This window comes from Pezoporus occidentalis, unplaced genomic scaffold (assembly GCF_034315485.1).
Source record: "Pezoporus occidentalis ecotype Australia unplaced genomic scaffold, CSIRO_AGI_Poc_V1 ctg159, whole genome shotgun sequence".
Classification (NCBI taxonomy): Eukaryota; Metazoa; Chordata; class Aves; order Psittaciformes; family Psittacidae; genus Pezoporus; species Pezoporus occidentalis.
In genome coordinates, this window is record NW_026913415.1 from 1,578,793 (window position 1) to 1,590,224 (window position 11,432).

The 11,432-nt window shown below is 58.0% G+C and overlaps 2 protein-coding genes across 4 annotated transcripts in view; one reads left to right on the forward strand and one right to left on the reverse strand.

The window, feature by feature from the left end:
* The window catches only part of SEMA7A (semaphorin 7A (JohnMiltonHagen blood group)), a 139,710-nt gene that overhangs the window by 79,880 nt on the left and 48,398 nt on the right, over positions 1 to 11,432 (reverse strand). The gene's annotated exons all lie outside the window — the stretch shown is intronic.
* Positions 485 to 9,296, forward strand: CLK3 (CDC like kinase 3). Of its 3 annotated transcripts, none has more exons than XM_062612186.1 (12): positions 485 to 673; positions 2,319 to 2,526; positions 4,579 to 4,672; positions 4,942 to 5,008; positions 5,611 to 5,727; positions 6,093 to 6,259; positions 6,382 to 6,476; positions 7,365 to 7,494; positions 7,906 to 7,988; positions 8,330 to 8,409; positions 8,569 to 8,659; positions 8,915 to 9,296. In XM_062612186.1, the coding sequence occupies exons 1-12, from the start codon at positions 522 to 524 to the stop codon at positions 9,098 to 9,100; spliced, it is 1,470 nt and encodes a 489-aa protein (XP_062468170.1). In that variant the 5' UTR covers positions 485 to 521; the 3' UTR covers positions 9,101 to 9,296. The 3 variants fall into 3 exon arrangements, with proteins under 3 accessions (XP_062468170.1, XP_062468172.1, XP_062468173.1); XM_062612188.1 differs by having other exon boundaries at positions 559 to 673; positions 2,288 to 2,526; XM_062612189.1 differs by lacking the exons at positions 485 to 673; positions 4,579 to 4,672 and having other exon boundaries at positions 2,389 to 2,526.

Below are 11,432 nucleotides of genomic sequence, written 5' to 3' on the forward strand. Positions count from 1 at the left end.
TCCATGGCTCCATGGCTCTATGGCTCCATGGCTCCATAGCTCTATGGCTCGATGGCTCCATAGCTCCATGGCTCCGTAGCTCCATGGCTCTATAGCTCCATGGCTCCATAGCTCCATGGCTCCATAGCTCCATGGCTCTATAGCTCCATGGCTCCATGGCTCCATGGCTCCATGGCTCCATGGCTCTATGGCTCCATGGCTCTCTGTCTCTCCCTGTCTCCCTGGATCAACGTCACAGTGATGTTCCAGCCGTTCCCCCCCCGCACCCCGTTCCCAACGGCCCGGCCCCGGCCCTGCTGAGCCGCGACCCCGGGGCGGGCGGAGCCGCGCGGGGCGGCACCGGAAGCGGAAGCGGAGCGGAGCTGAGCGGCGGCGCTGGGGGCCGCTGGGTCCGGGCCGCAGGGGCGGAGGGGCCCGGGGCGGCGGTGAGAGGCGGGGAACCGGTAACGGGGCTGGGGGCACCGCCGGGCCGCGGTGTCGGGGGGGGCCCGGGCTGAGCCGGACCCCGCCTGTCCCCGCAGATGCATCACTGCAAGAGGTACCGGTCCCCGCAGCCCCAGGGCTGCCTGGGCCACCGCTGGAAGAGGAGGAGGTCCCGCAGCAGGGACGGCTGCGAGGGGAGGCTGCGGGAGCCCCCCCGCAGGGAGCTCGGCCGGAGGTCACGGTCCAGGAGGTGAGGGCCGGGGGTGGGCACCGGGAGCCGGGAATCAACCGGGGTGGGAAAGAGCGCTCAGCTCCTCCGGTCCAACCGTTCCCCAGCACCGCCAAGGCCACCACTAACCCATGGCACTGAGGCCTCATCTCCACGCTGTGTGAACACTTGCAGGGACGGTGACTGCAGCCCTGCCCTGGGCAGCCTGTTCCAATGCCTGAGCACCCTCTGGGGAAGGAATTGTTCCTCAGCTCCATCTAAACCTGCCCTGGTGCAGCTTGAGGCCGGTTCCATCCCATAACCCCGGTCCCTGCCCTGGTCCCTTTCGTTTCCTAGCTGCAGCTCGGCTTTAAGCCTGTAAATCCCAGCGGTGGAAGTAAAGGGTTTAATGCCGTGAGCATCCCTCCCGCAGCACCAACCTGAAGCTGGTCCCAGAGCAGCACCTTTAACATTGCTAAGGGAGAAGAGCCTGCCCTGGGATGGTGCTTCCTGGTTCCGATGCTCTGGGGGCATTGGAGCCTCCCTGTCCCACAGCCCGCTTGCTCCTGCAAGGATTACAGATGGGAGAGTGAGCGGCTGTGCCCTCACCTGTGCTCTCCAGAAGGATCCAGCGCTGCCAAGGGAGCTTTCCTGCTCTGGATGTTACCTCTCTTTGTTCAGCATTCCCACAGGGACAGTCAGGTGCTGGATAAGGGCTGGGAGCTGCAGCGAGGGTTCTGGAATAGGTGGGGACTGAAAGGGGCTGCTGGGTCCTCACTGCTCTGTGGTGCCGGAGCCGGTGCAGGCAGAAGGGAGCTGGGCTCATCCTTAGCTTCCCAGCGTGTTCTACAGGTGAATTTCTGGCTTGGGGTTACTTGAAGGAAGCGGATGAGGAAGCACTCCTGGTGCACGCAATGGGCTTTTCCATCTCCCACTTGAATGGGGTTGGGATGGCCCCAGGTTTAGTGACGACCTTCCTGCCCCTTTGTCCTCAGCCTAAACTCGCAGGCTCATTGGTCTCCTCTGTACCTGAGTCCTTCAGGTTCTTTCCATTCCTCTGGATCTTAAAAGTTCTCGATGAAGTCTCCCAAGGGGGTGTTTGGGGTCGAGTATCCATGTGGGAACATCTCCTACCTAAATCACAGCTTCTCACTGGAGCTGTGACGCAGGGCTTGGAGTGGAAGCTGGGTTATCAGACCTAGGGTAGAAGCACAGCTCTAGTTTGTGGTGCTGGCTCATGGAGCATGGGGCAGGAGCCTGCTCACACCATGGAGACCAAGTCTTCCTTGTGGCTGCTGCTTGTGACCCACAGGTGTGTGTGTGTGTGTGCTTGGTGGCTTAGGGCCTCCAGTCCCCCTTGGGGCAGTGACTGCAGCATCGCTGCTGGCTTCGGTCCTCCTTTAAGAACTAATGAGGGATCCTCCTGGGGGCTGTTACACAGCGCTTGTGCGTGCTGGCAGAGGGGGCTCAGGTGAGGCAGGCAGCTCGGATGCAGCTCAGAGCATCCCATCCCCTTGACACCACACCGTGGCCTCTTCCAACCACCTGAGAAGTGGTCGCTGAGCAGAGGGGTGTTTGGAGCTGGGACCCTCCTGTTGTGCCCCTGTCCCCGTCCCCCAGGGCCGCTCGGTTCCATGGGGACCGTGCCTTCTCCAGGCTCACGGAGCCGTTGTTGCTTGTGCCGCAGCGCTGAGAGGATGCCGTACCCGCGGCGGTGCAGGCGGGACAGCGATGCCTACAGGTTTGAAGAGCGAAGCCCGTCCTTCGGAGAGGATTATTACTCGGGCCGCGGGCGGAACTGGCGGCGTTCCAGAGGCCGGGAGCAGCACCGTGCCAGGAAGTACCAGTACCACTGCCGGAAGCGCAGGACCAGGTCTTGTAGCAGTACCTCCTCGGTGAGTAGCATCCAGAACGAGCTGAGGATTGCTCAGGGTTTTAACTGTTCTTGCCTCCTTCCAGCTCGGAGCGCTGGGTGAGTACCTCTGATCCCATTCCTCTGTGTGTTTCATTGCAATGTGGAATGTGCAAGTCCAGAGCCTGTGTCTTGTTGAGCAGGGAGTGTTCGTAGCTCTTGGTTTCGTGCTAGTCCAGCCCCTGTGTAGCCTGAATACGTGAGGAAGCCAAGCTCTGTGCTCGGTGCAGCCAGGAGGGGATCAGGGCAGGCTTCAAATGGCACACACGTGACAGCCCAGCGAGGGGGAGCCCTGGCCCAGGCCAGCCTGGCTGCAGGGACCGCACTGGTGGGGCTTGGACGTGGCCAGGGCTCTGTTGTGCTCCCTGCAGCCCCTCGGGGGGGGGGGGTTGGTTTGCAGCACTGGTACCCAGCTCTGGTGGGGGCACGTCCAGCTGCCTCCGTGCCAGCATCCCGTAGCAGATGGGATCAGCCAGCCCAAGTCGTAGCCCTGGTGGTGTTAACCCCTGTCCCACGGGGCACAGGGAAAGGCTTCTGCCTTCCGAGGATGTGCACACGTCCTCTTTCCCTGGTTCCATACAAGCAGCTTGGAACTTGCCTCTTGTCCATTCCTTCCCAGGATCAATAGGGAATATTTGGAAGCGGGTGGGAAGGCTGCTCCTGGGAGTGCCCTGGAAGCATTGGGAGGTCTCTGCCTCACCCCTCTCTCCTGTAAGGGATGTTTCCATCTTCCACCCGTTTGTTGCTTTTGAGTGTTTTGACAGCTCAGTGAGGGAGCCCTCATCCCTGCAGTCCCAGTGGATGCTGTGTGCCCGGGAACTCTGCTTTCCTCCCCCTGGTTCTGTGCAGTTGACTTCTTAAGCCTTGTTTTAGGAAGAGCCAGGCTCAGGATGGAAACCCTCCGGTGTGCTCGGGGTGTGCGTGTGATGGTGATAACGAGGTGCAGGTTTGGGGCTGGTGCGATCTCAACCCTTTGAAGCCTCAAATTTGTCTGTCCTCTCCCCCTTCTCCTCCTTCAGTTGACCTTTAGAGGTTGGATTGTAGCTCATTATTCCAGACTAGCTGTGGGGGGCACGCAAAGAGAAGCCTGGGAATGGTGAGCTTTGGATTCATTTCCTTGGCTGTGGAGATTGTAAGTTACTTTGAAGGCTGACTAGAAACAGAGCAGGAGTTAGGGCAGGGTCTTGCTTTGTGGACCCCAGGTCCCTGCAGGAACGTTCGGCTGGTTTTCCAGTAGAAGCTGGAGGTAGCAGTGGGGAATGTGGCCTCGTACCTTTAGGGGATGCCTGGAATGAAATGGTCCCTGGGGATTCATTCAGCTAAAGTCCCCTCAGGCTTAAAGCTGCATCCTGCAGCCCCAGGTCTGTTTGCACCGAGCCCGGTGTGTGGCTTTCGGGACAGTGAGTAGCTGGCTCCGTCAGGAAGGGCAGGACACTGGGTAGGTGGTGCTGTGTTAACCGAGGCTCTAAAGGGCTACTCCGAGGGAGAACTGCTCCTCTGGCTTCTACTGGGCAGCTTGTCCAAACCAACAGCACCAGGTGCCCTTCATCACGGTTGCCAGCGGAGAAGGTGAGGTTCTCCTGGCAAAGCCCTTCTCCTCCCCTGCCTCCGGCAGCATCCTCGGGATCTGCTGCTCTCTGGGCAACGGTGGTGCCTCGGAGCTGAGCATCCCAGCTGCCGCCTCCCTTCCGAGACTCACAGAACCCCAGCCTGGGTTGGGTCGGAAAGCACCTTAAGCTCATGCACTTCCAACCTCCTGCCACGGGCACCTCACCCTAGACCAAGAAGAGGGGGGGGCATTTCCCCTCCGCGGAGCGTATGAGCGAGTTTTCTTTACATACCTGTAGCTGTTGATGACTTTTCTGTTTTGAAGTCGGTTTGTGTCTTGACGTGTCCCTTGCAATATCCCTATCGTTATATATGCCGTGTGCCTTATGAAATGCTGGCATCTGGGAAACGCGACGCACCGTCATCTCCAACCTTTGAATGCCGCTCGGAACCGGTGGTGTGCCGTTGCGGGGGGCGGTGCGTACAGAGAAGCCAACAGAGCAGTAAGCGCAGCAGGAGCGTGGAAGATGACAAGGAAGGCCACCTGGTGTGCAGGATCGGCGATTGGCTTCACGAGCGATGTACAGCCACCTTGCGTAAAACTTTACCTCTTTCTATCCCCGTGTTAGAGCACATCTCTCGTGCCCTCCTCGAGGGGGCTCTGCTGTTTGATTGCTTGTAACTGGAGCGAGCAGTAAATGCCTCAGGCAGCCGATAGACACTTGAGTGTTAACGAGGGTAGCGCTGAGATGCTTTGGTTTTGCTTTGCCGTGGTGTTGCTGGGAAGAGGCAGGACCTCAGCTCCCGCCCGGGCTCCCGCGTTCACGCCCGCTCCTGTTCTCTCTCCTAGATGAGATCGTCGGCAGCCTCGGCGAGGGCACCTTTGGCAAGGTGGTGGAGTGCGTGGACCATGCCAGGTGGGCGCCTTCCCCTCCACAGAGCGTGTCCCTTGGATGCTCGCAAGCGTCACAGCTTGGGCCTGGGAGCAGTTGTCACCTCCCGCTTGTTGAATTCGGTTGTTAGAGCAAGTGGAAAGGGGCCTGCTTCGTGCCTGGCTCACGGGGAGGCAGGGATGTGCTCTGCAGCCAAGTGCTTCGGCACAGGCTGCTCCACTGCAGCAACTGCAGCAGAGGGATGGGCCAGGCAGGGGGGAAAGCGACCTCTTAATGTGCCAGGGTACTCCTCTGGTTTAACCTCTCCTGTGGTTACACTTGACCATGCCTCTTCCTGACCCCTTGTCCGGCTCTGAGCTGTGGGGTCAGTGGAGGGGCTGCTGGGATCTCCTTGGGAACCCCTCTGGCACACCTGGAGAGGGGAGGTGGCTGCAGCTCTTTGGAGCGTTACCCAGCAGCAGCCTTTCCCTGCAAGTCAACTGCTGGCCAAGCAGCATCAATCTCTGGCAGCCCCTGAGAGCATGACTAAGCCTCTTAACACACTAGCTGTGCCCTCGCTGTGTGCAGGAGGACGGGTGTACGTGGGCTTTGTCTCTGACTCCATCCTTCGGTCTCTTCCCTTACAGAGGCAAATCCCAGGTGGCACTGAAAATCATAAAGAATGTTGGCAAGTACCGAGAGGCAGCCAGGCTGGAGATCAACGTCCTCAAAAAGATCAAAGAGAAGGATAAGGAGAACAAATTGTAAGTGCCTACAAGGCTCCTGGGTACCACGTCCCTTCAGACAAGTGGCGTGCTTGGGCCATAAAACCACAGCCTGGTTTGGGTTGGAAGAGACCTTAAAGCTCATCCAATTCCAGCTGCTGCCACAGGCAGGGACCCTTTCCACTGGAGCAGCTTGCTCCAAGCCCCTGTGTCCAACCTGGCCTTGAACACTGCCAGGGATGGGGCAGCCACAGCTTCTCTGGGCACCCTGTGCCAAACTCCTCCTGAGGTTTGGAAGAGGAGAGCTGCTGAGTCAGCTGGCCCAGAGCTGTTGCTCACCAACCACTTCTGAAGCAGGTGGAACCGTGCAGGACTGCCCTGCCTGATGTTAACCCTCCCCGCAGCCTCTGTGTCCTGATGTCAGACTGGTTCAACTTCCACGGCCACATGTGCATCGCCTTCGAGCTGCTGGGCAAGAACACTTTTGAGTTCCTGAAGGAGAACAACTTCCAGCCATACCCTCTCCCTCAGATCCGGCACATGGCCTACCAGCTCTGCCATGCCTTGAGATGTACGTCCCCGGGGCCAGGGGTGGGATGGGAGGGAGCTGAGGAGGAGCTGGCTGGTGCTTGGCTGGGCAGTCCTTTGGGTGCTTCACAGTGTGTTTTCCCTCTCCTCTCCACCCTGGTGCAGTTTTGCATGAGAACCAACTGACGCACACCGACCTCAAGCCAGAAAACATCTTGTTTGTCAACTCGGATTTTGACACTCTCTACAATGAGAAAAAGGTGGGTTGTGTCCGATGGATGGGGAGCAGCCTGCCCTTCCCTCCCTGCAGACATTGCATCTTCCCTGTTCCCTGCCTGCCCCACACCAGGCCTTGGAAGTCTGGTCAATGGGAACAAACTGGCCTTTCCCTCTCCCATGTCTTCTGAAAGCCCCTCTGTGAGACCTCACCTGGAGCATTGTGTGCGGTTCTGGTGTCCTCAACATAAAAAGGACATGGAACTGTTGGAACAAGTCCAGAGGAGGCCACGAGGATGCTCAGGGGCTGGAGCACCTCCTGTATGAAGATAGGCTGAGAACATTGGGGCTGTTCAGCCTGGAGAAGAGAAGCTGTGTGGAGACCTCATAGCAGCTTCCAGTGTCTGAAGGGGACTACAAAGATGCTGGGGAGGGACTCTTCATCAGGGACTGTAGTGATAGGACAAGGGGTGATGGGTTCAAACTGAAACAGGGGAAGTTCAGGTTAGATCTAAGGCAGAAGTTCTTTACTGTGAGGGTGCTGAGGCACTGGAATGGGTTGCCCAAGGAAGCTGTGAATGCTCCATCCCTGGCAGTGTTCAAGGCCAGGTTGGACAGAGCTTTGGGTGACACGGTTTAGTGTGAGGTGTCCCTGCCCATGGCAGGGGGGTTGGAACTGGATGCCCCTAAGGTCTTTTCCAACCCAAACCATTCTATGATTCTGTAAGACTGCTTTAGGGGCTCCAGTCCAGGACGTGGAGGAGCACTGGGGGCTTTCCTCAGCGCCAAGATGTAAAGAGCTCAGAGCTTTGCAGTTACCATCCTTGTCCTTAGCAGTGCAGACACAGCAGCTCTGAGGCCAGGGCTACTCTCAAAGCCTGGCTTCACCCTGGACCAGCTCCCAGAAGTAGCGAGGGTTTCTTTGCTTGCAGAGCTGCGAGGAGAAATCCATTCGGAACACGAGCATCCGCGTGGCTGACTTCGGCAGCGCCACCTTCGACCACGAGCACCACACCACGATCGTGGCCACCCGGCACTACCGGCCACCAGAAGTCATCCTGGGTGAGCACTCCGGGAGGCTTGGAGGATGGGGGAGAACCCTTGTCCCAGGGAGTGCTGGAAAACCAGCTTCAGAGCACCCTGGTTCTTGGGGAAGGCCTGTTCCATGCATCGGTGGTGATCCCAAGGTCCTGATGGTGTAGTCATGGATAGGGCGGGCTCTTGGCATGGAGTGCAGAGAGGAAAGCCTGGGGGACTTGGGAAGTGCTCAGACTGGCTCCAGGGGAATGTGGAGTCAGCATAAGCTGGAACAAAGTGTCTGGGGGAGACTCAGCAGTGTTTGCACAGCACCGGGGAGCACACAGGTCACTTCTAGGTCTGTCTCTGTGTAATGCCTGCAGTTGTGACAAGGAACTAGGAGAAATCCGGTGGGAAGGTGTTGGGAGCGCCCAGTGACTGTGATTCTCTTTGCAGAGCTGGGCTGGGCGCAGCCGTGCGATGTCTGGAGCACCGGCTGCATCCTCTTCGAGTATTACCGCGGCTTCACGCTCTTCCAGGTATGGTTCTTGCAAGGGGCACTGTAACCTCAAAGTCCTCAATGTCTAAAAGGGCTCGGACTTAGGGGAAGGGAAACGCAGACCAGGCACTGACAATCAGAAGCTGAGTTTGAAAAGAAGCCCAGGAATGCTCAGGGTTTGAGGGATTGTGCAAGGCTCAGATCCCCTCTGGTTTCTTCACTGTGCCAGTGAAGAACAGAAGAACCAAGAGGCAGAAGGGGGCAGAACCTGCATCGTTCCAGAGGCTTGTCCCTTGCCCTGCTCTTGTGTGGGTGACAGACCTTTTGTGCTCAGCTCTCCCGAGCTCTGAACTAACGCCCCGTTGCCGTTTGCCTTTGCAGACCCATGAGAACCGGGAGCATCTCGTCATGATGGAAAAGATCCTCGGGCCAATTCCATCCCACATGATCCACAGAACTCGGTGAGCGCCTGCTCCTGCCCTCAGCCAGCCCAGGCACCTGTCTGTGGCTGATTACTGAGGCTGCAACCTCTCTGTCCTTGCACTGGGTGTATAACCACAGGAGACGCAGTGGCTGCGCATCCCAGGAGCAGCTTTACTAACACCACCTTCCCTTGGCAGGAAGCAAAAGTATTTCCACAATGGAAACCTGGTTTGGGATGAGAACACGTCCGACGGGAGATACGTCCAAGAGAACTGCAAGCCCCTGCGGGTAGGTGCTGCTGGAGGCCTGGCTGCACTGCTCCTTCCCCTTATCAGTGGTGGGGGGGCTTCAGGATGGGACTTTCCCTTAGGAACTGGCTTTTGCAGTGCCCCAGAGCTCTCCTCTGCAGTAGAAGTTGATTGGAGTGGGTGCAGCTGAGGGATGCTGCGTTGGGTGCCATGCATCACTAACCCAGGGCCTAGGGCTCGGTCCCTGCCCTACCAGCGTGCTGCACCCTCCTCCCTGTCCCCCCTTCTCGTGCAGACCTACATGTTGCACGACTCACTGGAGCACGCGCAGCTCTTCGACCTCATGCGGAGGATGCTGGAATTCGAGCCTTCCCAGAGGATCACGTTCTCGGAAGCCCTCCTGCATCCCTTCTTCACCGGCCTCTCCGCAGAGGAACGGATGCTGTGCGGCCGCGGCGCCAGCCGGGACCTGAGCAGATGACGGCCGGGGCCGGGGTGATTCCTGCTGGATTTGTACCTCCAGGATCGGAGCCCCAGCCCTGCTCAGCCTCAGAGGGGCTGGAACACTGCACCAAGGACCCTGGGGCCGGGAAGGGGGGAAAAGCTCCGTTGGAAAGCACAGATTTGTCTATTTATATGTTGTAAAGTTAAAATAAAGTGTTTCTTATTGTTTGCTACTTCCCTTGTGGGCAGGTGGAGGGGAGCTTGCTCCCAAGCACCACGGAGGTGGTGGAAACTGAACTGGAAGCCAAGCAGCAGGGAGGGTGAGTGGCTCCTGCCCTGCAGCAGCAGAAAGGCTTTAGAGCCACAGCAGCCAAATAACTCAGCTCCACACGCCCAGCACACAGGAATCGTTGCACTTTATTTCAGGGCAGGCCCCAGTAGTGGCAGGAATTGGTCATTACAGACATCAGGTCACAAATGGAGCATCAAGCAGTGACAGTGCAGTGATCTTCACAGTGACCACAGCAGCGCTTGTGGCAGTTCCTAGGGTAGTGCTGAAGGTGGGGGGATAGAAACTATTGCAAACACAGCTAGAACGTGAGCTGGTCTCTGAACAGATAACATAGGGAAGGGGGGAGAAGGGACCCAGCACCCTGGCTGGGTCTCTGAGTGCTCTGGAAGAGCTCACAGCTGCACAGAAGATGTGTTTCATGGAGGTGAGGCCGGTGCTTCCTCAAGTATCCAAAGGGAAGTACAGGCAAATGCCCAAATCTGTCAGCACCAGGCACTGTGAAGTGGGACTGTGCCCAACACAGCCCGAAGCCTTGAGCCTTCCTGCCCTGTCAGTGCTCAGTGTGGACAAGCTACAATTCAACAGCCCAGAAGGGGCAAGGAAAGCAGGAACTGAAACTGCAACCTCTTATTGAGGGTTGTGAGCAAGGCAAGTGAAAAGAAGGGGACTAAAGCTAATGCTGTACTACAGCAACGAGCAAGGGGTGCTCCTCCACTGGCTTTGCTCCTCTGCCTCCAGCTTCCACGAAGCAAACAGCCAAAGCACCACAAGAGGCAGAGGGAAGCCTCGCATTTGTACTTAAATACCCAACTGCTCTGCTACCCAAGTGAGAGCCACAAGCCTGTGGCATGCTGCTCCGGTTCTGCCTGCTGCTTTGCCCTTTCCATGGTGGAGGGCAGAGCACCGAGGGGTCAGCCAGCCAGGGGGACCAGGGGTCTGACAGCGAGAGGGGCAGAGCCCTTCGTCCTGCTGGGGTAGATGGGGCTTGGCAGGGTAAGAGGCCTCAGGAGCTGTGGGGTGAGCCCAGCGCTCCTCTGCTTCCAGCTGGCTCTTCCCCATCATGCCACACTTGGAGGCAGTGTTAATCACTCAAGTGCTTGAAGGCTCTTCCCTCCTTTGATGCGCTTGGCCTGTGTTCTAGGCAGATGAAAGGCAAAGACAAGTGCCTGGTGTGTTCCAAGGGGGAGGATTTACAGAAGCAGGTCAACAGCTTTGCTAAGAGAGACTCCACTGCTCAGCAGAGCACAGCGCCAGAGCAGTTCCCTAGGGGAGCTGGCACCACCTGGAGCTCTCCCAGATCCCAGAACAGGCTCTGGGCAAGGCTCAGGCACCTGCAGGAGCTCTGGGGACAGGTAAGCAGCAGAGCTTCAAGCACTGCAGTGAGGAGGGAGCTGAGCACCTCTGTGCGAGGAGAGGGCACAGGCACATCCATACCCAGGCTGAGCCCAAAGGGAATGAACTGATCCATGACCCACTTCCCAAACCACACTGAGTGTAAGAGGGATGCTGGAATCACGGGGAACTGGCCCAACTATCACCTACACCACAGAGCAATGCACCACAGCCCGAGTGACACTGCCCTGCTTCACTACCCTTTCCCTGATTCACTCCCTGTGCCAGGAAGGAAAAGGAAAATGAACACACACACACCCCACACCCCCCCTAACTATCCTGGAAAAGTTCTTTTCCACAGCCCACCTCGCTCCCACGGCCTGGGCTTAACCAGAGTGAACAGACAAAAAGCCAACCGAATACAGAAGCAACTAAAGCCCAGCTGAGGCCTGGGTGTTCCCAGAGCAGGTGTGACCCCACAGCTTCTGGCTCTTGACACAAGCTTTCCACAGAGGGAATGTTCTCCTTGAAGGGCCAGAGGGTCCAGGAGGGAGCGGGACCTACAACCACCTTCAGGAACATAAAACAGGGTAAGGGAGGATCCAAAAGAACAACGGAATGAAACCAAACCCTCCCTCCTGTCTGACTGCAACAGGAGGTATTTCCTACACCACCAGGGGTGCTGTTCCCACCAGGATGCTCCTGCTGGCTCTACCTGCCCACAAGGACAGAACCACAGCTCCAG